The following is a 25,517-nucleotide window of genomic DNA, read 5'->3' as shown; positions in this document are numbered from 1 at the left end:
TTAGAACCGACCTGTGGACATGTGCTACCTCTTAAAAACAAGTTGTTTTTTTTTACCCTTCACCTCTCCTTCTAAAGAGAAACATAGGTGGGGTGTTGATGGATTGTGGTAACTTACTTTATAATTGCTGATAGCTAGAAGACTCACGTGGAATGTGAATTGTCTTAACCAAAAGTTTTCGGTCCGAAAGTGTAGATCTACACGTACTTCTTGGCACTTTGACAGAGAAGTTATATGCTGGGGAGCATGAAGTAAATACAGCTGGTCACTTTGTTAATAAGGTGTAGGGAGGTTGGAAGATACCAGCCTGTCCCTCTGACGTCTTCCAAATCCTCTCTGTTAGGTTTGTCAGCGGCTGCCGGCATTGGCGTTGATGACCTCCGTCGCTTGTGCATACTCAGGATGAGTTTCGTGAAAGGCTGGGGACCGGATTACCCGAGACAGAGCATCAAAGAAACGCCTTGCTGGATTGAGATTCACTTACACCGGGCCCTCCAGCTCTTAGATGAAGTGCTTCACACCATGCCTATTGCTGACCCACAGCCTTTAGACTGAGGTCTTTCACTGTCGGGGCCCTTAACATTGTCAGGATGGTGGACTATGAAATACAATCCTGTTTATAATCTGAAGATATATTTCACTTTTGTTCTGCTTTATCTTTTCATAAAGGGTTGAAAAGTGTGTTTGCTGCCTTGCTCCTAGCAGACAGAAACTGGATTAAAACAATTTTTTTTTTCCTACTTAGAACTTTTCAGGCATGGCTCAGAGCTTGAAGATCAGGAAAAACACATTCTTATTAAATCCTCACCAGTTATGTATGAAGGAATCATTCCAGTGCTGGAAAATTTAGCCCTTTAAAATGTCTTAGAGACTTTTATATGCAGAACATTGATACATGTGTTATTCTACAGAATAAATTCAATATTGCTGATTTTAAAGGAGAGAAGTTCTCAAAGTTAATTCACCTATGTTATTTTGTGTGCGAGTTGTTATTGTTGAACATACTTTACTCCAAATATTGTGCCATGTGGGTGAGTTAATTTTACCAAGAGCACCTTCACTCTGTGTTTAAAAAATAAGATAGTTAATGTATTATAACCTTTTATCCAAAATATTTTTTTGCAAGTTAAACTAGTGAAGATGATTTCAATTCAGATGGTCTTGCAACTTCAATTTTATTTTTGCCAAGGCAAAACACTAATCTGTGTGTATATTGAGAATTCCTTACGATTACCCCACAAAGAAATACCATTTAAAATTACATTTGTTATCCCTGTTGGATAACTATCAAGAAATATTCTTTTGCCCTGTTATACAGTAGATGTATTCTATATTTCTAGGCACAAGGTTGGTCACTAAGAAGCCTAGAAGAGGAATTTCTTTCCTTCATGAATTCATAAGGAAAGGTTTTGTATTTTTAAAAACACTAAAAGCAGTGTCACTCCACTTAGTATCTCACTGTTCTACAAAGGTGGCAATGCTTAAACTAAGTGAGTATTTTGGAAACTGCTAAATTCTATGTTAAATACTGTGCAGAATAATGGAAACATTACAGTTCATAATAGGTAGTTTGGGTATTTTTGTACTTGATTTGATGTGTGACTTTTTTTTCGTATACTGTTTAAATCATGTATGTTATGACATTGTTTAAAATTCAGTTTTTGTATCTTGGGGCAAGACTGCAAACTTTTTTATACCTTTTGGTTATTCTAAGCCCTTTGCCATCAATGATCATATCAGTTGGCAGTGACTTTGTATAGAGAATTTACGTAGAAAAGTTGCAAATGTATTGACTGTACCACAGACACAATATGTATGCTTTTTACTTAGCTAGTAGCATAAATAAAACCGAATCTCAACATACAAAGTTGAATTCTAGGTTTGATTTTTAAAAAAGTTTTGTTTTCTTTTGCACTTTTGAGTTCAACCTCAGAAGCAAGACACCTTCTAAATGACAGGCAGCAGCCCGTACTATCCGGCAGCTTTGGTTTCCCTCACACTCTGCCAGGACTTCCCCGTGGACATTATGTATCCAGTGTAGAGTTGATTTTTGTTGTTGTTGTTATTGTTTTTTGCTTTTTTTTCAGCTTTTATTTTACTGTAGCAGAATAGGCCTGATTGTCTACAAGATAAATAGGTTGCCTACAGGATAAATAGTGTGAAATAAAACCAAGGGTTATCTTTCAGATCCTTTTACTTTTTGCTTGGAGGGCCTTCGTAAGTGTAATAAGATTCTTTAAGGTGTGTTACAAGTTTGAGATTTGAGAAACACTATAATAGTCATCCTTCTATTGACTTAAATGGGTAAGTCGTCTTTGTCCTTGCTCAGAACGTCTTCTTCGTAAGACCATTCTGGAAACCACTGAGTTTGCTTATTGCTGTGATGTAAACATAGATCTTGATCTGAGCTACATGTCTTTTGTTTTAAAATAATTTCTCTACTGGCTCATTTGAACTCTTGAGTACTTACAGATACTTTTGTTAAAGACCTAATTTTAATCTATAAATGTTTGGTGATTTAAGTTTTATTGGCAGATTTTTTAAAAAAAAATCTTCATTCTCTAGAAATTGCTGACTTTAGATCTATTTTACTGCGAATGAAGAATAGGAGTGAAGGGAGAGATTTAAAAAATTCAGATTATTTGATTAGGATCATTAGCATGCTATGATATCATCCATTGCCTCCTTTTCTCCTTTAAGGAAGGTTTTCATGTTTAATCATCTGGGGAAAGTATGTGGAAAATATTTGCTGAGAAGTCTATCTTTGAAGCCAAGCCACCTGTCTTGGTTTCTTTCTGCTAAGAGCCATAACGTTACTACCAGTACGTAGGAGTACTTCTAGTTATTAATTGCTTTATATTTGTACCTAGATTCAGTCACATGCTTTTGAGAACACACCTAGTATGTTAATGTCAGTTATTTCTGAGGAGCTTAGTTGTTAAACAGTATTTCCATTTCTTAGAGGTAGTCATCTTTGATGAGTAAGACTCAAGAATCACTAGGTTTAAAATTTTATGGCTACTTTAGGGTAGGATAGTTTCCGCAGTTCTCAGAATCTGATTATTATGAGGATATGGTTTTGGGTAGATTTTCTCTAGCTATTTCATATCTCAAAACGTTGAATTTCATTGAAAGCTGAGTGAGAGTTGAACCAAGTACCTTTATAATCCAGTATGAGGCCATTCCACTTTGGTCCAGTGCCTTTCAGTGCGTTATCAAAGGGAATCCTTAATGGTGTTGCCTTTATTTTCCAGGGAGTAGGTTGTTTTATGGGATATAGCCTATCTCATTTTTTATAATATGCTACCCCTGGTATACAAAGATAATGATAATAAATCACTGCCATATAACCTTGTTTTTCTAGAAGCACGGCTCATTTGTATGAACCTACCCACTAAATAGGTCTCCTATCCCATTCCTCCTGTAATCATTGTAGGTTTACAGGCTGGGTGGTTAGCTTAAGGGTTATCATACTCAAATTATCCAAGTAAACTGAAGACATATTAGCTGTATTGTATTTCAAAGTTAAAAATTCATTTTTGTGGGAAAGGGTGTGGTGTAAAGGGGGATATTTGTAATAGAAATTTTGAGGGCAAAATAAAATGCTCTGTCTTCCAGATGGTAGACATCTTACTTTAAAAGTTTATTGCAGTTATCTTTTTGACTATGCCCATCTGGAGAAGGGAAATTTTACATTTTCCCGTGGTGCTCCTTACGCATCTATGGAGGTGAAATATTTCTATTCCTGGTTTGGTGGTAACTGGTCAATAGTTACTAGCTATTATGCAAAATTAGATTAGTTCAGATCTTTTTTAGAGCCTTTTGGAAGAAGCAGTTTATTCTGAGTAGGGCAGAATCCTTTTTGTTGATAGTTTTCTATAGTTTGCTCCCTTCATCATTAAGTTGTTTTACTGGCATTTTATTTAATGATAGCAGATTGGGAAGATGATGAATTTTAGGTTACTGAGGTAAATGAGTATATGAAAGCAATTACCTGTAAAATCACCTAACAACTTTTAGTAGATGGGGCTGAGCTAAGACTAGCAGACAACAGTAACATGAAGAAATGCTTTCTTTCTTTTCAGTTTTCAAAGCTCTTTATTACACTGTTTCACTTGATCTTTACAGTAACTCTGTGAGAAGGGGTTAGAAGGAAATGCTTTTTTTTTTTTTCTTTCTAAAGGCAGACCTCATCTTGTTGCAGATAGCTATCTGTAAATAGTTGCCTAAATTCTTTGCAAAGATTATAGAAGATAGGCTATGAGAATCTTTTGTGCAAGCCTTTCCTTTTTTTTTTTTTTTTTTCTGACAACTAGGTAATTTCTGCTAAGGTACATCAGGAAGGATGTATAAGGTTAGTGGTCGCATTCATAGAAGCATCCTCGGCTCGGTCTTGTCCCTAGTACCTGTCCCAGTGCTGCTAGGCTGTTTCTCTTGTTTACCTGCTGTCACTGTGGAATGGAATTTTCTGCATTATCCTTATTTAAGCAGTAAACCTTTTTTATTTTAGCCATTTTTTTTTTGATGGAGTTATTTAATATGTATATCCAAGAACATACTAGGCATATTTCTTTTGTCCCTAGCTGTCTTTGTAGATGTCCGGGGCTGCTAAGGTTTTGCCTTGATAAACTAAATGGTCATAGACTCATATGGTTTTGAATGTTTACTTTTTTTTACACACATACCCTCCAGTATTCTCCCCTTCTGACCACTTCATGTGTACCTCCCCTTAGGAGTTTCTTCTTTCCTTTCTGATTCATTTTTCCAACTGCTTGGGCAATAAAGCCAGGTAACTAGACTTATTAGAACTACCTTTAAAACACAAGGAGAAACTGGGACAAGTCCCGGGAAACTTTCCTGTAAAGTATTGAAAAGGCCTTCAGTGCTGTGGTGTCTGATATCAGTTTGCTTAGAATGTTTCCTGATTCTTTGCTGAGTTCCAGGTAATTGAGGTTGGGAGAAGTGGGTCATATTCACATTTTCCCCCTTTCAAAGATTTTGAGAAGTTTTGTTGCTTCCACCTCCATGCTGCTCATACAAAAACTGGGGTCACAAGACTCACTAAATTAGCATCATTAGTCAGAGCAGTACCGTTGCCTAGAGGATACCAGCAAAAAAACTGAACAACAACAAAAAATAAACTTGGGAAGGTTATTTTTGTTGGTTTGGGTATCCCCATTTAAGCCCTATCTTCTGGCTTTCCTCCTCTACAGATATTTTTGACCTATAGGTGCCTTTATGAGAATTGAGGGTCTGATATCCTGCCCCAAGGAATAGCTAAAGTAATTGCTCATGTTTTCAGGGATTTTAACATCAGACTTGAATGAATGAATGAACCGCAATCCATCCTTCCTTCCTTCCTTCCTTCCTTCCTTCCTTCCTTCCTCTCTCCTTCCTCTCTCTCTCTCTCATAGGAAGGACCGAGGTGAAGACAATCATTTCTCTCTGTTGATGTGGATAGTTTTCTCAGTAGCTCTCAGAGCCCGTGTTCTTGTTCAACCTGAAACTAGTGGCTCTGGTCTGGCACCAGGTATGCTCTGGCTTGCACTCTGCCACTAATATGATGTGTGACCTTGGGCAGGTAATTTACCTTCTCCGGGCCTCAGTTGCCTCATCTGTAAAATGAGGGAGTTGGATTAGATGTGTTCTTCCAGCTCTGAAATTTAAGTGACCTTGCTTACCTTGCAGCAGGTTTTGATTTCTTCCTTACTTTTGCTGTGCTGTTTGAGGGGGCTTTTTACTTATTTCCACGTTATTCAAATGAGATTAGGCTTGATATTTTATTACTATTCTCCTATGGACAAGAAGTTACATAATACGTCCTTGAGACTTAAATTTAACCAAAGGCCGAGCACCACCTTGGGGGCTGCAATAAATACTTAAAAAAAAAACAAAAAAAAACCTGAGAGGAGGGGAAAAACCTTCATTTTATTTTCCCATCATCTCTATTAAAGGTTTCTTAAGGCTTTTTTTGAGTCATGGCATTCCATCTTTTGGGTTGGTATGTGTTTGACACCATCCTCTTAAGTGCTGTGTGCTGGTAATATTTTTTCTCGACTAAAATGAAAACTTACTGTAAATGCCTAATGATATTAGAGGTCATTACTTCTGGTCTTTGGTTTCTTAACTCTTTTATGTTCAAAACAGGGAAATTCCTCTGAATCACATCAGTTAAAATGGTTCATACGATAGAAGAAAACGATACCAGTGGATGATCATTCCCTTTATTCTTGGCTCTTTTTAGGTCCATTTTGATTAGAAGACTTTTGGGTGGCGTGTTCTTTCAGAGTACTTTTCCAGCCTATTCTTGGATAAGTATAATTAATGAACGTGGTTTTTTCAAGGACCTTGAGAGTCTTCCTTGGGAGTGGGTCAAGGGTGGGGTGGTTGGGGAGTCCTGGTAGAGGCCAGCTCTGTGCTAGCTGGAGAGGAAGCAATGAAACCAACTGCTGTTGCCGTGGCTGCTTGTCATTGATAGAAGGACTCATGGGCTTGGATTGGTTAAAAGGCTATAAACAGGGAGTCGAGAAACTTCCTTCAAGTATGGGGTTCTGGCCAATGCCTTGGACATGTGACTTAAGGGAACAGCATGAATGCTTGTAGATGATGCAAACCTGGTGGGCTGCAGAACCGTCTGGAGGAAGTGACTGGGGGTTGGGGACCGATTTGGTGGTGGTATTTCCCAACTCTGTCTCCTCCCCTGAAATCAGAGTAATGTAGCTATGCCAAAACCCAGAGAAGAGCCACACTTAGCTTCTGCTTTTGGGAAAACTGGTCAGCTAAAGCTCCGGTAGTTCCTTTGTGGCTTTCTGTATACTTTTGCCTGGTTGAAGTCTGTGGCTAAAAAATAGTTGAACCTTTCCTGAGAACTCTGTAACAAAGTATGTTTTTGATTAAAAGAGAAAGCCAATTAAATCATTATGTGCTCATTCTTTTTCTTAAGCTTGTGGATGTCTTGAATCTGGAAAGAGTTCCTAATCACTTAGAGAATTCTCAAACTTGAGGACAACAGTTTCCTTCACAGCTTTGTGACCACTGAAATGGAACATACAACATTTCAGATATGACCATGAAAGAACAGTCCCCTTTCTTTTCTCATTTCTAAAAGGAGACAGGGTGGAGAGATGGTGGATGGAGAAGAGGTGGATGCTAAGGGATTATGAGAACCAAGATGCTTAAGGAGAGACAGACATTGAAAATTGGAGACCCTGCCATTGCCCATCTAAGAATTAAGGAAAGCTATTAGCTTTCTAGCTCCCTCTTCTCTGAATTGGGATTCAAGGTAGGGGGGATGAGACACCGTAAGGTGACTCTATGGCAATGGCTTATAAGTTGCATGACCAAATCAGTATTTCTGATCTTGCTGACATGAGTTCCAGAGATGTTTATTAGGCTGAGAGACTTGTTCTCACCTGACCTAAAGTTTACAGTATTTTATTTTAGGCTAGAACTTGAAAGGGGTAGCCCCTTGGCATTCTTTGGGGAAATAAAAACATTTCTTTATGAAGCACTTAAGGATAAAGGGTAGTTGTATGTATTCATCTCTGCCCTTTGCTCTTGACCCCTAATTCTTTATGCTTTATTCCATGTCCTGCCTCATCAAAACTCCCACAAATGGTAACCTCAAAACTCCAAATCCCCTTCAAACCCTTCCTACCCCCATCATCTCACTGTGATAAATTGCAGTACCCTTTCCCCTCAACCCTTTCTATTCTAAGAGTTATTATTTTTGGTTCTGGCCATACTTTGGGGATGGCACCCACTTCTATATTTTGATGTAGTTCTGTTGAGTCACCACTTGGCCTCAGACAGATGGACAGAATGGGTTTGGAAGACCAGAGAATTTTCTCCAGCAGATGTACCCTAAAAGAATGGCTAAAGGAAGTTCTCTAAACAGAAAGGAAATAAAAGGAGAGAAAATGGGAAAAAGAAAAAATATGGTAAGCATAAATACAAATATAGTAGGCTTTCCTTTTCATCGTGAGTTTTCTAAATTTATGTTTGATTGTTGAAGCAAACATTATAACACTGCCTAAGGTAATTCTAAATGTATAGAGAGGGAATATTTGAAACTACTGAAAAAGCTGTGTAGAGACAATCAGAAATACTATAGATAAATAAAAATGGAATTATTTAAAAAAGGCTCAGGTAACTTACAATGAGGCAGGAAAGAAAACAAGCAGAAAATAAAACGGCAGACTTAAGCTTTAACATATCAATTATTACATTAAATGTAAATGGTCTAAATATACCAATTAAAAGACAGTTATTGGCAAGTTGGATTAAGAAACATGATCTAACTGTAACTGTCCACAGGGAACACACCTCAATAATATAGTAATATAGGCAAGCTGAAAGAAAAAGTATATATCAGGTAAAAATTAAAAGCAGTAGTGGCTATGTTAATGTCAGATTTCAGAGCAAAAACAATAACAAAAAATAGAGACAAAGGGACATTATTTAATGATAAAAGGCCAACCCATCAAGAAGATACAGTAATCCTTATTGTGTGTACAGTAAACCAGAGAGCTGCAAAACGTGTGAAGCAAAAAGTGATAGAACTGGAGAAATGAACATCCACAGCTGTAGTTGGGAACTTCAACATCTTAAACGATTGATAGAACAACTAGATGTAAATTCATCAAAGATCTAGAAGCCACCCAGCACCACCAAAGTGCATATGCTTCTCAAGTACAAACACACTATATTCCAAGATAAATTATATCCTGGATAGACCCAAAACTCAACAAATTTTTAAAAATTGAAGTTGTAACAGATATTCTCTGACCACAATGGAATCAAACTAGAAATGATTAATAGAGAACAGAAGAATCTCCAAACACATAGAAACAAGAAACAACATACTTCTAAAAACAATCCATGGGTCAAAGGAAAAGCATCAAGGGAAATTAAAAAAAAAACACAAACCCATAAAACACTGAACTAAATGAAAAGTGAAAATATACTGATATTTGCGAGATACAGCTAATTCAATACTGAAAGGGAAATTTATGACACTAAATGCAAATACTAGAGAAGAGGAAAAATCTCAAATCCCAGCTTCAACTTCAGACACCTAGAAAAACCCCAAATAAACAAGTAAGCAGAAGGAAGGAAATAAAGAGCAGAAATCCATATAGTTGAAACAAAAACAATAGAGAATATCAATGAAACAAAGAGCTGGTTCTTTGGAAAGATTAGTAAAATCAACAAACCTCTAGCAAGACTGACCAGAGAAAAGATATAAATCACCAGTATGGGGTATGGGATATCACTTCCAGACTCTGGAAATGTTAAAAGGGTAATAATGGAATGATAAAACAATTTTAGGCACAAATTTGTCAACTTGATTTTGACATCTAATTTTCAACAGTTTGTTGAAACTTTCACAACTCACCCATTATGAAATAAATCATTTGAATAGCTCTATAGCTGTTAAGGAAATTGAATTCATAATTATAAAATTCCCAAAAAGACGGGCACCTGGCTGGCTCAGTTGGAAGAGCATGTAACTCTTGATCTCAGAGTTGTGAGTTCAAGCCCAATGCTGGGTGCAGAGATTACTAAAAAAACAAAATTAATAAACGTAAAAAATTTTTAAAAAATGAAATTTCCAGTCCCAAATGGTTTCACTGGAGATTCTACCAAACAAAGAATTATAATAATATATAATTATAATGATTATACCAACTACACAGTCTTTTCCAGAAAACAGAAGTGCACACTTCCTAATTCACTTTATGAAGCTAGTATTCTCCTGATCAAAAAAACAAGACAATGCAAAAAATATCCGCCATGAATATACATGCAAAGAGGTCCTTTACAAAATTTTAGCAAATAGAATTCAGCAACATATAAAGCATACAGTGGTTGCCAGGGGCTGCGGAATGGATGGGCTGGGAGGTCAGTGGGTGTGAAGGTAAGAGGGTAACAGAGGGATCTTTGTAGTGATGGAAATGTGTATCCTGACTGTTAATGTGGATGTCCTGGTGTGGTACTGGACTACAGCTTAGCAAGGTGTTAGTGTGGGGGATTTCACTGTATCTTTCTTACGGCTGCATGTGACCCTATATAATTGTTTCAAAATAAAAAGTTTAACTTAAAAAAAATCATTACTGAGTGTCCAACTCCAGGGTTGGGGCTTTGGGCCCCAAATAGCTCTGCAGTGAGTGTGCCCCCAGCAGCTGTTGCTTGCGGTTACTCCTGAGCAAAGGCAAGAGTGGTCTTGAGTGGCGGGTCGTTTTCTGGAACCTGCGAAGTTCCCACGAGCAGCACGTAGTCCTTAGAACCCACTGCTCAATCTCCCTCTCTACTTCTTAGATCCTCTTTTAACTGCCCCTCATCTGATGCTTAAGACATTTGTGCACATAAAACATTTATTCAGAAGGTAGATCTCAATGTTGTGTTCTTATCACAGTAAAATTAAAAAACGGCGACAACAAAAAAAACCATCGGGGGCGCCTGGGTGGCTCAGGTCGTGATCTCAGGGTCGAGCCCCATGTCGGGCTCAGTGCGGAGTCTGTTTGAGATCCTCTCTATCCCTCTCCCTCTGCCCCTCCCCCTGCTCATGCTATAAATAAATAAATAAATAAATAAATAAATAAAATTAATTTTTTTAAGTCCTTACTATAACAAAAAACTTGAAAAAAAGTCATTACTGTAACATTTATAATGAAACCATCAGTTATCTTTTAAGAAATTTAAAAAGCAAAAAGAAAATCCTTTATTTTAATCTATACTTACTATTTCTGGTGACTTTCATTCTTCTGTGTAGATTTGAGTTGCCAGTTGGCATATTTTCTTTATGCCTCAGGAATTTCCTTAACATCTCTTACAGGGCAGGTCTGCTGGCAATACATTTTCTCAGTTTTGTTTGAGAAAGTTTTGGCTTTGTTTTTGAAAATTCCACTGGATAAAGAATTCTAGGGGTGCCTGGGTGGCTCAGTCGTTAAGCGTCTGCCTTCGGCTCAGGTCATGATCTCAGGGTCCTGGGATCGAGTTCCGCATCGGGCTCCCTGCTAGGCAGGAAGCCAGCTTCTCCCTCTCCCATTCCCCCTGCTTGTGTTCCTGCTCTCGCTATCAATCTCTCTGTCAAATAAATAAATTAAAAAATCTTAAAAAAAAAAAAAGAATTCTAGGCTGACAGTTTTCTTCTTTTAGCACTTTAAAGATTTTATTACATTGTTCCCTGGGTAAAGATGAATGTGTGTGAACTGAAAGAACATGTCACAAAGAGAAGTAACACCTGGAGTTGAGGTCTACTGAGCAGGGATCAACCTCGCCAAAAACAAATAACCAAAAAATCGAGGGCTGGGCAAGGCTTCCATTTCAACTCCTGTGTTCGTGGCTGGAGCAGGAAACTCCGTCTTCATTGCTAAACTCAGAACATCCCCTCCAAAAACAGCTTTTCCCCCAAGCAGGGCTGCCTCCCTCCAGACCACAGGACCCAGCCAGAGATGCCACATCTTGTGCTGTGTGCTAGGAACCCAGGAGCCCCGGGGGCTTAACAGGAGGCCAGAGGCCAAAAGGAGGCAAGAACTAGACTTCTTGCCATGACTAGCACCTCATGGTTTTTGTCATAGCCTGAAGTCTTCCTGTAGCAGGTACTTGGCTCCACAGCCAATAAATGGGGTCACACTTCTACATTCCCACCTACTTGGAACTATTTCTGGATTTTCTATTCAGTTTCATTGGTTTGCCTATTCCTGTATTATTACCATACTATTTAAATTCCTATAGATTTGTAATTTAATACATGTGATTTAATATATAGTCATATTAGTATATTAATATACGACATATTTAGAATCTCTGAATATGTAATAATATATTTTAAATCTCCTAGGGCTAGTGCAGTCTTATTGTAAAAAAAGATCCCAATACACACAGAGCACAATAACAAATTTCTTTACTGTTCACCTCCTACTTCATTTCTCCCCCTAAAGCAGTTAACTAACCCTTCACCAATGTTTTTTTTTTTTTTTAATGGTGGTGTGTCTGTGTGTGTTTAAGATTTTACTTATTTATTTGACAGAGAGAGACACAGCGAGAGAGGGAACACAAGCAGGGGGAGAGAGAGAGGGAGAAGCAGGCTTCCTGCTGAGCAGGGAGCCCGATGAGGGGCTCGATCCCAGGACCCTGGGATCATGACCTGAGCGGAAGGCAGACGCTTAACGACTGAGCCACCCAGGCACTCTCCCTTCACCAATCTTTTATAGCCTTCTATCTTTCTAATGTTTTCTCCTTGTATATTTATACACATAGTTTATTTTCTGCTCACACCAGTAGAGTTATATTACAGCATTTTATTAGCTACAAGATGCCATCATAATAACGTACACACATACTACCAAGAAGAGACTACACTGCCAGGTAAACCACGACATATGCTTTCTTTTCACTTATAATTTTTATTTGACATTTATTGGAAGAGTTTAGACTTATTTACACCAAGTGGTTCTTTTTTTGTATTATTTCTCAAGTCCATACATTAAATGGAAACCTAAGGTGGCTCAGGTGTTTGCTAAAATTTCTGCATGTTCAGAATCTGAGTCCCGAATCTCCTGGCCTCGAATTGCGGTGACTGATTGCACACACTGGATCCTTCCGCCTGCCATCAAGAACCCTGTGGTGCAGCATTTCTTTCGTGTTTTTTTTAAAATATTTTTTATTGTTACGTTAATCCCCATACATTACATCATTAGTTTTTGATGTAGTGTTCCATGATTCATTGTTTGTGCATAACACCCAGTGCTCCATGCAGAACGTGCCCTCTTTAATACCCATCGCCAGGCTAACGCATCCCCCCACCCCCTCCCCTCTAGAACCCTCAGTTTGTTTCTCAGAGTCCGTCCTCTCTCATGGCTCGTCTCCCCTCCGATTCCCCCCCTTCATTCTTCCCCTCCTGGTGCAGCGTTTCTTAAAAGATGACCTTGCTACTGTCTCAGGGAGTTTCTTCCAAGTTGTCGATGCTAGCACTTTCTTGATTTCCCAGGAGTTCACAGAAAGTTGTTAGGTGATAGGACTCTTGTTCCTTCATCAGATGGTCCTAACTGGTTTCGTTAACTGACATTTTCAGGGCTCACATATGCTCAGGTGACACAGTTGTACCCCGACTGGCCCTGAGCCTATAGCGCTGAAGCCGTTCGCTGTGAGGTGACTTCTGATTTTCAGAGGTGTTGAAATGGGTTCAGATGTGTGTGTCTCAATCGATCGATAAAATATGTCAGTATTTTCCTGTAACTTCCTTTTCTCAGCTAATGATATGTGCAGGAGATCTCCTCGTGTTTATTCACGTCGACCTGCCTAAGATTTTATGGGGAAAAGCTGCAGTGTTCCGCAGTGTGGATATACCACAATTTATCTAACCACTGTTCTATTAGGGATATCTGTCTTGTTTCTAAATATTATGAAAATGCTACAATAATTACTATGCATCCTCAATATTTCTCTAGGGTGGAGATTTGGAAGTCACATTGTTGGATTGAAGAGTCTGCCCACTTAAAATTCTGAATGGTCCCCCAGAAGGCCTTATCAGTTGCAGGTCTCAACAATGAGTCTTAGAGTGTCTGTATCCCTCAGCCTTGCCCGTAATGGACATTATCAGCTTAGAAATTGTGCTAATATCATTGGATTAGGAATGATGCCTTGCTGTGATTTTACTTTGCATTTGCCTGATTACTAGTAAGAAAAGAAGCTCTTGTGTGTTTATGGTCCACTTACTTCTTTGGTGAATGGCCTGTTCCTAATCTAGTTGTTTGTAATTTAAAAATTTATCAGTACATGCTTTTATATATTCTGGACCTGGATATTTATCCTTTGCCTGTTATATATGTAAATGATTTCTTCCAGGCTGATCCTTCCTTTTAGTTTTGTTATTGGTTGCAGTGTTTAATAGAAATTTTGAATTGATGGAGTCATATCTCTCAGAAATTTCCTTTACAAGCTTCTGTGTTTTAAGTTTGGCTTAGGAAAGCCTTCCCCACTCAAAGATTATACAAATATTCTTCTTCTGTCTTGTAACATTGTGGTATTTTACAGGTTGTATGGTTATTTATTTTAGTCATTTAATTCCATTGTGATTTATATATAATGTGAGATTTAGAGACCAAACTTCCATTTTTTCCAAAGGGATACCTAATTGATTCAACACTGTTTATTAAATAAACCATTTGGTCACTGATATATTTCTTGGTATGCCTCCTTTATCGTGAACAAAACTTTCATTTACGTATGTTTCGTTCTGGGCCCATGACTGCATTCCATTGATCTGACTGATTGATCTATCTGTATCCTTGAGCCAATACCAAGAAAGTTCTTCTGGCTTTAAAATATGCTTTAATGCCTCCTAGGGTAAATTTCCCCTCATTGCTTTTCTTTTTCCATTTGCAGGAGAAGGTGTGTCCAGTCGTTAGAGAGTTGACCACCTGGATTAGTTTTCTACTGCCGTGTAACAAATTACCACACAGAGCAGATTAAAACAACTCCCACTTGTTCGCTCCCAGTTTCCATGGTTCGGGAGTCCGACACATTTTAGATGGCTTCTCATGAGGCTGAAATCAGAGGGTCCTCCTCAGCTGGAGGCTCCGACTAGGGGAACATCTGCATCGAAGCTTCCTCGGGTTGTTGGCAGAATTCATTTCCCTAGGGTTGGAAGACCAAGGTCCCCGTGGTCTTGCTAGCTGTTGGGTGGGGACTGCTCCTAGGTCTGCCTTGCGACCATGTCAGCCATGGAGGGCCTCCCTCGAGTCAAACCCCTCACATTTTGAGCTCTTGGATTTCCCCTTCTGTGACCAGCTGAAGAAAACTGCTTTTAAAATGCCCATGTACTTCGGACAGGCCCACCCAGATAATCGCCCCATTTTAAGGTCAACTGTGCCATGTAATGTCACCCAATCACAGGTGTGAAACCAGCATCTCACAGTCCTGGGGATTATTCAGGGGAGATACACCTGGAGTGCAGGAAATCTTGGGATCCACCTTACAATTCTGCTTATCACATCACCTGAAAGGGGTGCAAAAGAGAGATATTTTCCTTTGGGTAGGAGGTTATTTTTGAGCACTGTTCTGTGCTAGGTATGGGTGGTGTGTTTGTGTGTGTGTGGAGGACCTCCAAAGAAGCCCAGGTATAGTTTCTACAAGGAGCTCATAGTCTGATAGGGTTAGCAGTTAAAGGAAGCTGGGGGCACACGACTTCCCGGATGTCTTCTCTTTTCCAAGTGAGCATCTCCAGCAACCTCAGTTATTTCTTCTAGGAAACGGCCTCTAAACTCCTCTCCATTACTTCTCTCCTGCTGGGTAGGAGTAGAGAGAGCGGGGCAAAGACATAACTTGCTTCAGGCCAAAGCAGCGTGTAGTCAGTGCCTCAAGTGAAGGTGGACCAGGGTCACTAGTCTTCTTCGAAGGAAGCTGGAGGATCAGGGAAAGCTTCCTGGAGGAGGTGTACTTTGAACTTGACTTTGAAGATTGGGAAGAATTTCAGCAGGAAGAGATGGACACAGGAAGGGTGATTCCAGGAATGACAAGGCAAAGGCATGGATGTGGAAGCCTGTGGGCGTTTTCTGGAAGGACGAGCAGCAGTGTGCAGGGGGGCCCCCCAGAGAGTGTGTGTGCAGATGAGCAGCGGCGGAAATGCAGAGTCAGGTCTGGACTAGACAAGGCAGAGGAGTTCAGACTTTGGTGAGGATGCCCGGTCAGCTGGACTCATTGTGACACTAGAATAATTTTTGCCACTTGCCCGGGAGGGAGAGGTTTTATTCCAAGTTAATATTCCACATTAACACCTAACATGAAAGAGAGAGAGAGAGAGAAACAGGCATCACCAAGACCACAGAAGTATCCCTGATGAACCAGTAAGAGGGGACAGGACACACAGCCGAAACAAGTCCATCTTTGCAGTGGGGAAGCCTGCACCCCCTAAGTGCTCCGGCCTTCTGCTGGCTGGGACAAACCATGCCCCGAGAGCTGTAGTTGTAACTGAATCAGACCATAGGCAAAGTGCCACTTGTTATGGGTTGAATTGTGTCCCCCCAAAAAGATACGTTGAAGTCCTAACTCCTGGTACCTGTGATTGTGACCTTGCTTGGAAATAGGGTCTTTGCAGATGTAATCGAGTTAAGATGAGGTCACTGGGGTGGGCTCTAACCCGACAGGACCAGTGTCCTTATGGATAGAAGCAGAGAGACAGGCTGACACGCGGGGAGAGGGCCACAGGAGGTCGGAGGCAGAGCCCCGAGACTCGTCTGTAAGCCAAGGAAAGCCATTACCGGCCACCACCAGAGGCTGGAAGAGGCAAGGAAGAGTTCGCCCCTACAGGTTTCAGAGGGAGCCTGGCTGTGCCCACGCCTGGATTTTGCACTTCTGTGAAAGAGTGAGTTCCTGCTGCTTACTTCTGGCTTCCAGAACCATGAGAAAATAAGTTTCTGCTGCTTTAAGCCACCTTGCTTGTGGTGCTTTGTTATGTATGGTAGCTGGAGGAAATTAATACAACATTCATTGTTCATTCTTCAAACATGTCATGTGGGCCCACTGAGCCGGACTCTGTGCGGCGGGGGTGGGGTGGGGGTGGGGGCTTCAGGCCAGCTCTCTGCGGGGTGAGATGCTGGCAGCAGGTGTCACAGAGTCCCAGGGGGAGCCCACTGAGAACCGGAGCCTCAATCTGGAAAGACATGTGGGGCACATGGAGCAGGATAGTAGTGACTCCGTGAAATCATCCAGGACAAGGTTCAAGCCGCAGGACTTTGCTGATCACTTCCTGGGGTCCTGGAGGTGCCATTCCGTGCTACACTGAGGTCCCACAGAAAGGGGTGCTCAGGAAGGAGGGGAAGTAATGCGAAAAATCTCTCGAGAGTGAAAACACGTCTGCAGGAATCTCTGCACGGGTTCCGTAAATCAGTAGCTGGCAGACACCTGGAGCCTCTGTCCTAGTCCAGGGCCTTGGCACCTGGCAGGCCTGAGGTTACTCATTATTACACCTTCAGCAACTTCTGGAACTTCTTTAAGTTTGTTTCTTTACCTGGACAACATTAACAGACATAGTTAACATCTTAGGTTTGATGTGGGGATAAAATGAGAACAATGTATGTAAAACTAGGTAACAATGTGCCCGTGCATAGGAACGGGTCAACACAGTTCAGCCCCTGCCACCACCACCAGAAGACTCTTAATGGAAAACCAGCATGTTTGGGGGATGTCCTTTACTTATTTAATGTACAGGCCTCACCATCCTATCAATGTGCCCACTGGAGGGGGTCCGCTTTAAGCTCATTTGGGCACGAGTGCCCTCCTCCCCTTACCCCTGCAGGCCCTGCCATCTGGGGCATGTCCTGGGAGCCCCTGATCTGGCCGCTGGGAGGGCTGATCCTCCGAGCTCTGGGCACCAGCGGCCGGATTTCAAGCAGAGGACCTCCTCGGTCCCCTGGTTGGGGGGGGGGGGGCTCTTCTTCAGCACCGGCTCTGAATTCCCCAGATCTGCTAGGCAAGGGGGTCGGCAGGAGCGGTGTTCACGGGGGAGACCAACAGTCAGGGGACAGGTATCCTGGGGGGTCGGGGAGACTGGAGTCAGAGGTGTGGCCGGTGGGACCCTGGCCCCGAGCCAGCTTGTCCCCAGGAGGGGCGGAGGAACCGGGGCGAGCGGCCGGGGGCGAACTGGCAGGGGCCGGAGGAGCGCGGTCCCAGGGCGGGCAGCGGCCGGGAGCCGAGCGAAGGAGCGCGGGGCCCACCAGGGAGCAGGTAGAGGAGGCGGAAGGCGCCTCTCCGAGCTTTCCGCTTCCTGCGACGACCAGCAGGTGTCGCCATTGCCCCGCGAAGGCGGCGGGAGCGTCTGTCCTCAGAGGCTCCTCCTTCCCTCCTTCCCCAGCACCTCCCGAGTTAGACTTGGTCCTGCAAAGATTACACTCCGGTCCGAGCCTTGAGGCGCTCGCCGTGGCACCAAAGCCCGATGGCGGAGGCCTGCGCAGAGTGAGCTGGGCCGCCGCCTGCGGACACACGGGCTGCCCCCTGAGGCCTGGGAGCCAGACTGACTCTGACGTTCCTGACACCTAGATTTCTGCATATTGAGGATGTTTAATCCGATGCTGCAAGGACTCCTGGGAGATAGCCTGTTTTAGTCCACAAGAGCCTCGGTCCTGCAGAGGAACTAAGCCAGGTCCTTACTTGCCGAGGATCTGGAAGTTGGCGCATTGAGCTCTGCTCAGGACAGAGGCCCCCTCGCTGGGACCGTCCAGCTTGGAGACGTGCAGGCTTCCTGAGCCCCTTCTCTTCCTGGGGCCCAGCGGGGCTCCCGAGGGGTCGGAAGCTTCCCCTCCAAGCTAGTGGCTTGGGTTTCAGAGCATCAGAAGGGAAGTCGTTACTCCCCACCCGGCGTCAGCTCTCCAAGGAGCCCCCGTGGCTGAAAGGCTGCGGGAGCCGCCCTGAGCATGCGGAGCGGGCCAGCGAGGAAATTGCACAGCCAGGCCCAGGCGTCAGGAAAACAACAACGACTGGCATTTAGTAAGCACTTACTGCATGCCACGCACTGTTGTGAGCACATTACCTGGAATCACTTAATCCTCATAAAGACTTTATCAGGGAATCACATCACTGCTGTACAGACGAGGGGGAGTGAGGCACAGAGATCTTAAGCCTCTCTGCGACTCCGTTTCCTGAAAATCCAACAGTTTTGAAGGAAAGTGCTCTAAAGACCCCATGTGCAGGGCGTTCGCTGACCTGTGGATCCGGAGGGAAGACCCCCACCCCCGCCGTGTTAGCCAGAAATTATTTTACTGAAATCGAAGGCAATTTCACGGTGAGTAAGTGGCAAAGTGGAAGGGTGAGACCAGGAAACTGTTGTTTGGGGTTTTTTTTGTATACACGGCGGTGGGACGAGAGCATTAGAAAAAATTGCCCTCGAGCCTGGGGGAAGCTTCCCAGGAGCAGCCCGCGAAGTTTTCTCTCCGACCGCCTCCTGGTGGAGAGGGCGCGCCGTGCCGCCGCCTTGGCAGATCCTGGGAGGGCAGCCCTGGCCGGGATTTCTCACCCCGTGGATGGAAAGCCTCCCGGTGTGGGCAAGAGGCAGCTTGACCACTAGACACGAAGCTGGAAGGGATAGTCCTTGAGTGACTGTCCCGACTGGTGGCCCCCGACAGGCGGGCCCTGGGGGTGTGTGCACCGTGTGCTGGAGGCGAGGTCGGGCAGAGATGGAGCTGAAGGGGCCGGGCCGCGGCGGTCCGAGGCTCCAGCACAGTCCCGCACTGCGAACCGAGTGAGCAGTTCTATCCGCGGAGAGAAGAGGACGTGGCACAGGCCTGGGTCTCAAGTCGGCCCCGCGCAGGCCAGGGCGGCCCTGCAGCCCCTTCCTTCCAGGCGGGGAGGCCTGGTTCCACAGGGACGGCCTCTGAGGCCCCAGGAGGGTTGAGCTCATCAGACACCTTCCAGCGCGGGCCGGGGTGGGGTGGGGTGGGGTGGGGGGTGGGGTTGGGGGGGTGGGGAAGAGCCGGCAGAGGGCAGGCTGGGGTGTCAGCCCTCCGGCAGAGCGGCCTCTGCAGGGAGAGCTCAGACTGCCTGCACGGCTGCCCCAGGCCCCTGAGCCCCCCGCGGCCCATGTGGGTAGGCTAATAGCTGCTGGGTACATGGCTCCTGGAGAATGACGTACTCCCCCCAGCCAGGGTGCAGGAACCTTCAAGGTTATTGTTACAGAAGAGCCCACCCCCCCTCCCCCGCCAGCTCCAAGGCAAGGACGCTTGGAGGCTCCCTGGCCCCACGACCCTCTCCCGCGATGCGGGGTGGACAGTGCCGTCGCTCCCCGTCCACCAGGGGTCACGGGGGTCAACCACCGACACGCTGACAACCATCTGTACGCGCGCGCCATTCTGTTCTTCGCTTTCATGGCGTGAGATAACCAACGCTTTCTTACAAAATAGGCTTTTGCCCAACTGCAGGCTCACGGCCGGGTTCTGAGCACGTTCACAGGAGGCTAAACTACGGTGTTCCATAGGTTCGCTGGAGTAAATGCGTTTCCATCTTACAGGATTTTCCCCGTCCAGTGGGTCTACCAGGATGTGACCCCACTGCAGGTCGAGGATCAGCTGCCGACGAGTAGGTCTGGGGGAGAAAAGCCGGAGGAAAGAGAATGCGGCAGGTTCAGGTCGGAGGTAAGAGGGTTTCCTTTGGAGGGAGCCTCAGACAGGGAGGCCGGGGCTCAGCGGCCGGTCACCAGCAACCAAGCCGCGCTGCTCGGGTCTGATCCTAGCTCTTCCACTGCCGGGCCTGGCCTCCGGTCTTCTGAGCCTCGGTTCCTCATCTGTAGAATGGGGCTCTTCACGCCCCTTAGGGCTGTGTAAGGATTCGATGAATTCGCGTAGCTGAGTCACTCAGCAGAGCGGCTGGCTTGCGGTGAATGCTCGGTAAGCGCCGGCTAGTACGGGTGATCCTTGAACAATGAGGGGTGTGGGGAGGCTGGTTAGGGGCGCTGACCTACCTCCCCGCACCCCCGCACTGCTGAAAATCTGAGTAGGACTCTGGATTCCACGAAAACTTAACTACTAATAGCCTGCTGTTGACCTGAAGCTTTAGTGAAAACAAACTGTCAAGGAACACACAGTTTGTATGTTCTATGTACTATATACTGTATTCTTACAAGAAAGCAGCTAGAGAAAAGAAAATGTTATTAAGAAAATCATACAAGAGGGGCGCCTGGGTGGCTCAGTCGTTGGGCGTCTGCCTTCGGCTCAGGTCATGATCCCAGGGTCCTGGGATCGAGACACGCATCGGGCTCCCCTCTCAGCAGGAAGCCTGCTTCTCCCTCTCCCACTCCCCCTGCTTGTGTTCCCTCTCTCGCTGTGTCTCTATCAAATAAATAAATAAATCTTAAAAAAAAAAAAAAGAAAATCATACAAGAAAAATACGTTTTCAGTACTGTATTTATTTAAAAAAACAACAAAACCCTGTGTACAAGTGGACCCTCGCAGTTCAAACTCATGTTGGTCAAGGGTCAACAGTATTATTTTTCCTTTGAAGTGAAAACTTAGAGAACTAGTGACTATGAGCAGGGAGGGCCCACGGGGACATGCAGCCTAATCATTTCTCCTACAGGTGAGGGAACAGCTGCTCTCCTGCTAGCACCTGGGCCTGGCGCCCAGCACCCGCCAACTCTGTTCTCTGCCAGGTTGCGGCCAAGTCAGGACTGCGCTCCCAGGAATCTGGGTCTTACCGTAGTGCAGCACCTGGGGAGGGGAGAGCACCATGGCCTGTCTGTGCCTCAGTCGGGGGGGCCAGGCACAGGCCATCCGACCCCACGGAGCTGAAGCCAAAATGGCACAAAGGCGACTGCTCCAGTCACTAGCAAGTCTGGGGTGCTTTTCGGGGACAGGTGGATCTGGGGCCAGAAATGACACGCTGTCTCTCTTCTGTGCTTCCTCGGATGGGCTTGGTTCCCAGCTAGGCTCTCCTCATGGAGGGTAAGGGCAGCCACCAGCAACCAAAAGCCTACCTTGCCTTCCTCTTTTAGAATGTGGGTTTATTATTCAGATAAGGTGAGGCCAACCCATCGGGAGGCAACTGCCATTGAAAAGATCAGTTGTTACTCACGTTTCCCTAGAGATGGCTCACGGCCTCCAGCAGGGCCGTGCAGGTGAGGAAGCCGAGGGGGCAGGAAGAAAACCAGGGCAGGAGCCTTTACTATGGTTTTTGTGGGAATGGATGAGCCAGGTAAGCAGGCTAAGCAGTTTAGGATTGGCTGTTTTGAATCATTTCAGCGGGCCCTGGGGTGATTAGGGCAGAGAGAGAGCCCAGCAAAGGAGGGGGTTGGGGGCGTGGGCTGTGGATTGGTTAGTTTGCATCTGGAAGGCTTGCTGGCCGGAGAACCGTTTGCTGTTTCTAGGAACCAGCTAGCCCTGCGAGGGGCAGTCTTGCCAGGGTCAGCAAGGACCCAGATAATAAAACATCAGAAATACAGAAAAAACAAAACATAATACACCTCACGGTAAAGAATGTGCCTGTCCACATCACCAGCTACCGTCTGGGAGAGGCCCTGGCTGGCCCACTTGTGCGAAATGCTGGTGAGGATGCTGGGAAACTGGGCCTCTCGTACATTGTGCACGGGAAAGTCAAATGGTACAGACACTCTGAAAATGGTCTGGCAGTTTCTTAAAACACTAAGCCGTGGGTGCCTGGGTGGCTCAGTTGGTTAAGCGACTGCCTTCGGCTCAGGTCATGATCCCGGAGTTCCAGGATCGAGTCCCCGCGTTGGGCTCCCTGCTCAGCAGGGAGTCTGCTTCTCCCTCTGACTGCCCCCCCCCCCACGCCCGCCGCCGTGCTCTCTCTCTCAAATAAATAAATAAAATCTTGGAACACTACATCAAAAACTAATGATGTAATGTATGGTGATTAACATAACATAATAATAAAAATAAATAAATAAATAAAACCCCCCAAAGAAATAAATAAAATCTTAAAAAAAAAAAAAAGTAAGCCGACGTGTGACCTAGCAATGACACATTTATCCCAGAGAAATGGAAGCTTATGTCCACACAAAAACCTGTATATGAATATTCATAACAGTTTATTTTGGAGTAGCCCCCCAAAAGCCAACCTCAAATTGGTCACATACTGTATGATTTCATTTATACATTCTTTTTTTTTTTTTAAAGATTTTATTTATTTGAGAGAGAGAGAGCGCACAGAAGCAGGGGCAGAGGGAGAAGGAGAAGGGGCTGAGCAGGGAGCCCGATGCGGGCTCGATCCCAGGACCCTGGGACCATGACCTGAGCCGAAGGCAGACCCTTAACCGACTGAGCCACCCAGGTGCCCCTCATTTATACATTCTTGAAATGACAAAATTAGAGAGATGGAGAAGAGGTTCCTGGTTGCCAGGGATTAGGGACAGGACTGGGGGTGGGCGGAAGGGGCCGCGTGAGGGAAACCTTTCTGGTTCTGGAATAATTCTGTATCTTGCCTGGGGTGGTGGTTATGGGAATTTGTGGCGAAATGGCCCAGCACTACACACATTGTATCAAAGTCAGTTTCTGGGCCTTGATACGGTACTGTACTTATCTAAGATGTAACCACTGGGGGGGAGCTGGGTGAAGGGTACGTGGGCCCTCTCTGTCCTATTTTTGCAACTTCCTGTGAGTCTATAATCATTTTAAAATGAAAAGTAAACAGATCTGAAAGAACTCTTAGCTCTAAGGGGTATGAAAACCCTTGGTGGGAACTCCTGCTGTGTTAGGTCGATGAGCAATCCCAGTGGCCTGGGGGAAAGGCGTGGGTCCTGGCTCGGTTTTTCCGCTGTGTCCTCGGAGGAGACAGTCTCTGTTTTGTTCTTCCATCCACCAGGTCGCAGCCATGATTCGGCTGAGTGATGAGCGAAATCAACCCTGTTAGCTTTAGAAAGAAAGGAAGAAATAAAGACCGAGGGTCCTTAGAAATAAGAAAGCTGATGGAATTTTATGTATCCAACCAAAATGAGTCCTACCTGGCACCCTGTGAAGCGCTTCTGATGTTCACTGAAATAATTAGGAGACACTTTTCTGTGCCCTGTGGCTGTATGCACGTATAAAATATAAAAGCATAGGGATAAAAACAGAAAGAGAATAAGCACACATGAATATGCTTTTACAGGAGTAGGATTAAGGGTGGGAGTTCCTCTTCTGCTTTTTAAACTATTTATGAGTTGTTTGTGGTATTTTTAGTTTACATTTTATTTTATTTTAAAATGTATACTCTGAGATGTATTCTTCTCCCTTGTCCCCCAGCAACTATTTTTGTTAGCTTCTTGTGTATCCTTCCATATTTTCTTGATGTAAATCCAAGCAAGCCTGAATGAGATTCTTTTATCCCCCTCATTCTACCATAAAAGTAGCATTCTAAACGCATTGTTTCTGCTCATTTTTTGTTTTTTGTTTTTTTCACTCAGCCATATAGGTGCATGGTACTTTTTCCCTAAACAAACAAAGGGGAAAAACAAAGGAGCAAAGCGTTTTGCACTGAGAGCTCACCTGGTTGGTCAAAGAAGTTTGCGCCACCTCCTTCCACTCCAGAGCATTCTCTCCACTCATTTTCTAGTGAAATGAAGGACTTACATCCTTTGCCATTTACCCAGCAAGCACAGCTCCCTACTCCAGGCAACTGCACAAGTATCTGTTCCTACGTTGATTCATCGGTTTTGAGGACTAGATGTGAATAGGCTTCTACCAGCTGCTGGGAGCATGTACCTGCTGGGCACTTGTCACCACAACTGTGAGGGAGCTGAGAGGGGCCCTGGCTTGGGGGGCTGCCCTGTTCCGGTCAGGGCGCTGACCTCCCGCGGCAGGCCTTGTCTGGGACTCTGCTCCCCCTGTTCTGAAAGCTGCAGGTGTCTGGGTGTGGCCGGCCCCACATCCTGGAGACAGGACTGGGCTCCAGGGCCCTGAGGGTGGGATGCCATCAGGAACAGAGGATGGCCTGATGGTCGGGAAAGTAGCAGAAATGCCAAGCTGAACATCTTACCAGTGGTGACTGCCCTCAGTCTGGCTGAATTCGAGTCCTTTTCCTTCCTGAGCCTGGATGTGGCTCTTGGGAACAACTGGGGGGTTGGGGCGGGGGGAGGCTGAGTGCATCGAATTTGGCTTTTGACATTATCTGTCCCTGGGGCAGAAGAACTAACAAATGGCCAACAAATGCTGGTGACTTGGTCCTGGAGCGTTAGGGCTGGAAAGAAGCCCCAGACCTCAGACACCCTGGGCCTCGGGGTCCCCACTCCTAGTCTGCTCCCTGTATCTGGTGGATGGCCACCTCCCAGGGCCTCAGTTTTCTCACGGCAAACGACTAAAATGCTCACCTTCCCTTTTGTCCTGGGTGCAGCAGAAAGAAATTAGCGCGGGTGGCAAACTCAGGTGTCCGTGGTGAGGAGGGAGCTAAGTGTGGGCGCAGCTGGGGAGAAAAGTTTTTTTCGCTGGAACACGAAGCCCTCTTGGCTTAGCTTTGCTTTCTTTGCCTTGATGGAGCGAGGTATGGAAAGCATTTCCCCTTCCTCTTACCCCTGCTCCAGGAAGAACGGCAGGTCAAGTTGACTAGAGCGAGGCCCCCGTGGGCAGAGGGCGGGCGGCGTGAGGGCTGCAGGGATGGGGGTTTGGAGCCAGGGCCCCACATCCCCACCTCCGAGGGGCAGCCGCTGGGAGCGCCGGCAGGTGGCTGTCAGGCAGGAAAACAAGCCTCGTGTCGCCAGAGCTCATTCTGCAGAAGTGGAAACCATATTTTTATTGACGTTTCCTAATGTTGAAACGTTGGCAAGTGATTCACAAAACTGTAAAACGTGGCGAGCCAATCAAAACAGGTCTGAGGGCCAGATTTCAGCCTCTGTCTGCCGGTTTGCTGACCTCAGGCCCAGACCTCTCGGGGCCCTGCGCTGTCTGCGGGAGCACACCCAGCCCGGAGCAGGTGCACACCCAGCCGGGCGCAGGTGCGGGGGGGGGGGGGGGGCGGGGGCCCCCCCCCCCCCCCCCCCCCCTCCGCACCCCGGCAGACAGAGGCTGAAATCTGGCCCTCAGACCTGTTTTGATTGG

General features: G+C 45.1%; 1 protein-coding gene and 1 long non-coding RNA gene across 8 annotated transcripts in view; both read left to right on the top strand.

Moving 5' to 3' along the window:
* The window catches only part of SMAD4 (SMAD family member 4), a 101,504-nt gene extending 94,589 nt beyond the window's left edge, over positions 1 to 6,915 (top strand). For 5 of the 6 annotated variants that reach the window (XM_032422926.1, XM_032422924.1, XM_032422928.1 and 2 more), the window contains one exon: positions 344 to 6,915. In XM_032422926.1, the coding sequence (XP_032278817.1) occupies positions 344 to 555 (212 nt within the window). In that variant the 3' untranslated portion in view covers positions 556 to 6,915. The remainder of the gene's footprint in view (positions 1 to 343) is intronic. The other variant, XR_004301640.1, reaches the window with a different exon arrangement.
* Positions 6,916 to 17,879: 10,964 nt separating this feature from the next.
* LOC116643801 overlaps positions 17,880 to 25,517 on the top strand; it is a 16,767-nt gene continuing 9,129 nt past the window's right edge. For both annotated transcript variants that reach the window (XR_004301623.1, XR_004301624.1), the window contains exons 1-2: positions 17,880 to 18,784; positions 20,006 to 20,129. This is a non-coding gene — a long non-coding RNA (uncharacterized LOC116643801). The remainder of the gene's footprint in view (positions 18,785 to 20,005; positions 20,130 to 25,517) is intronic.

Source organism: Phoca vitulina, unplaced genomic scaffold (genome assembly GCF_004348235.1).
Source record: "Phoca vitulina isolate PV1807 unplaced genomic scaffold, GSC_HSeal_1.0 scaffold27, whole genome shotgun sequence".
Lineage (NCBI taxonomy): Eukaryota > Metazoa > Chordata > Mammalia > Carnivora > Phocidae > Phoca > Phoca vitulina.
Note: the sequence above shows the minus strand (reverse complement) of the source record. Positions and strands in the feature narration are given on the sequence as shown.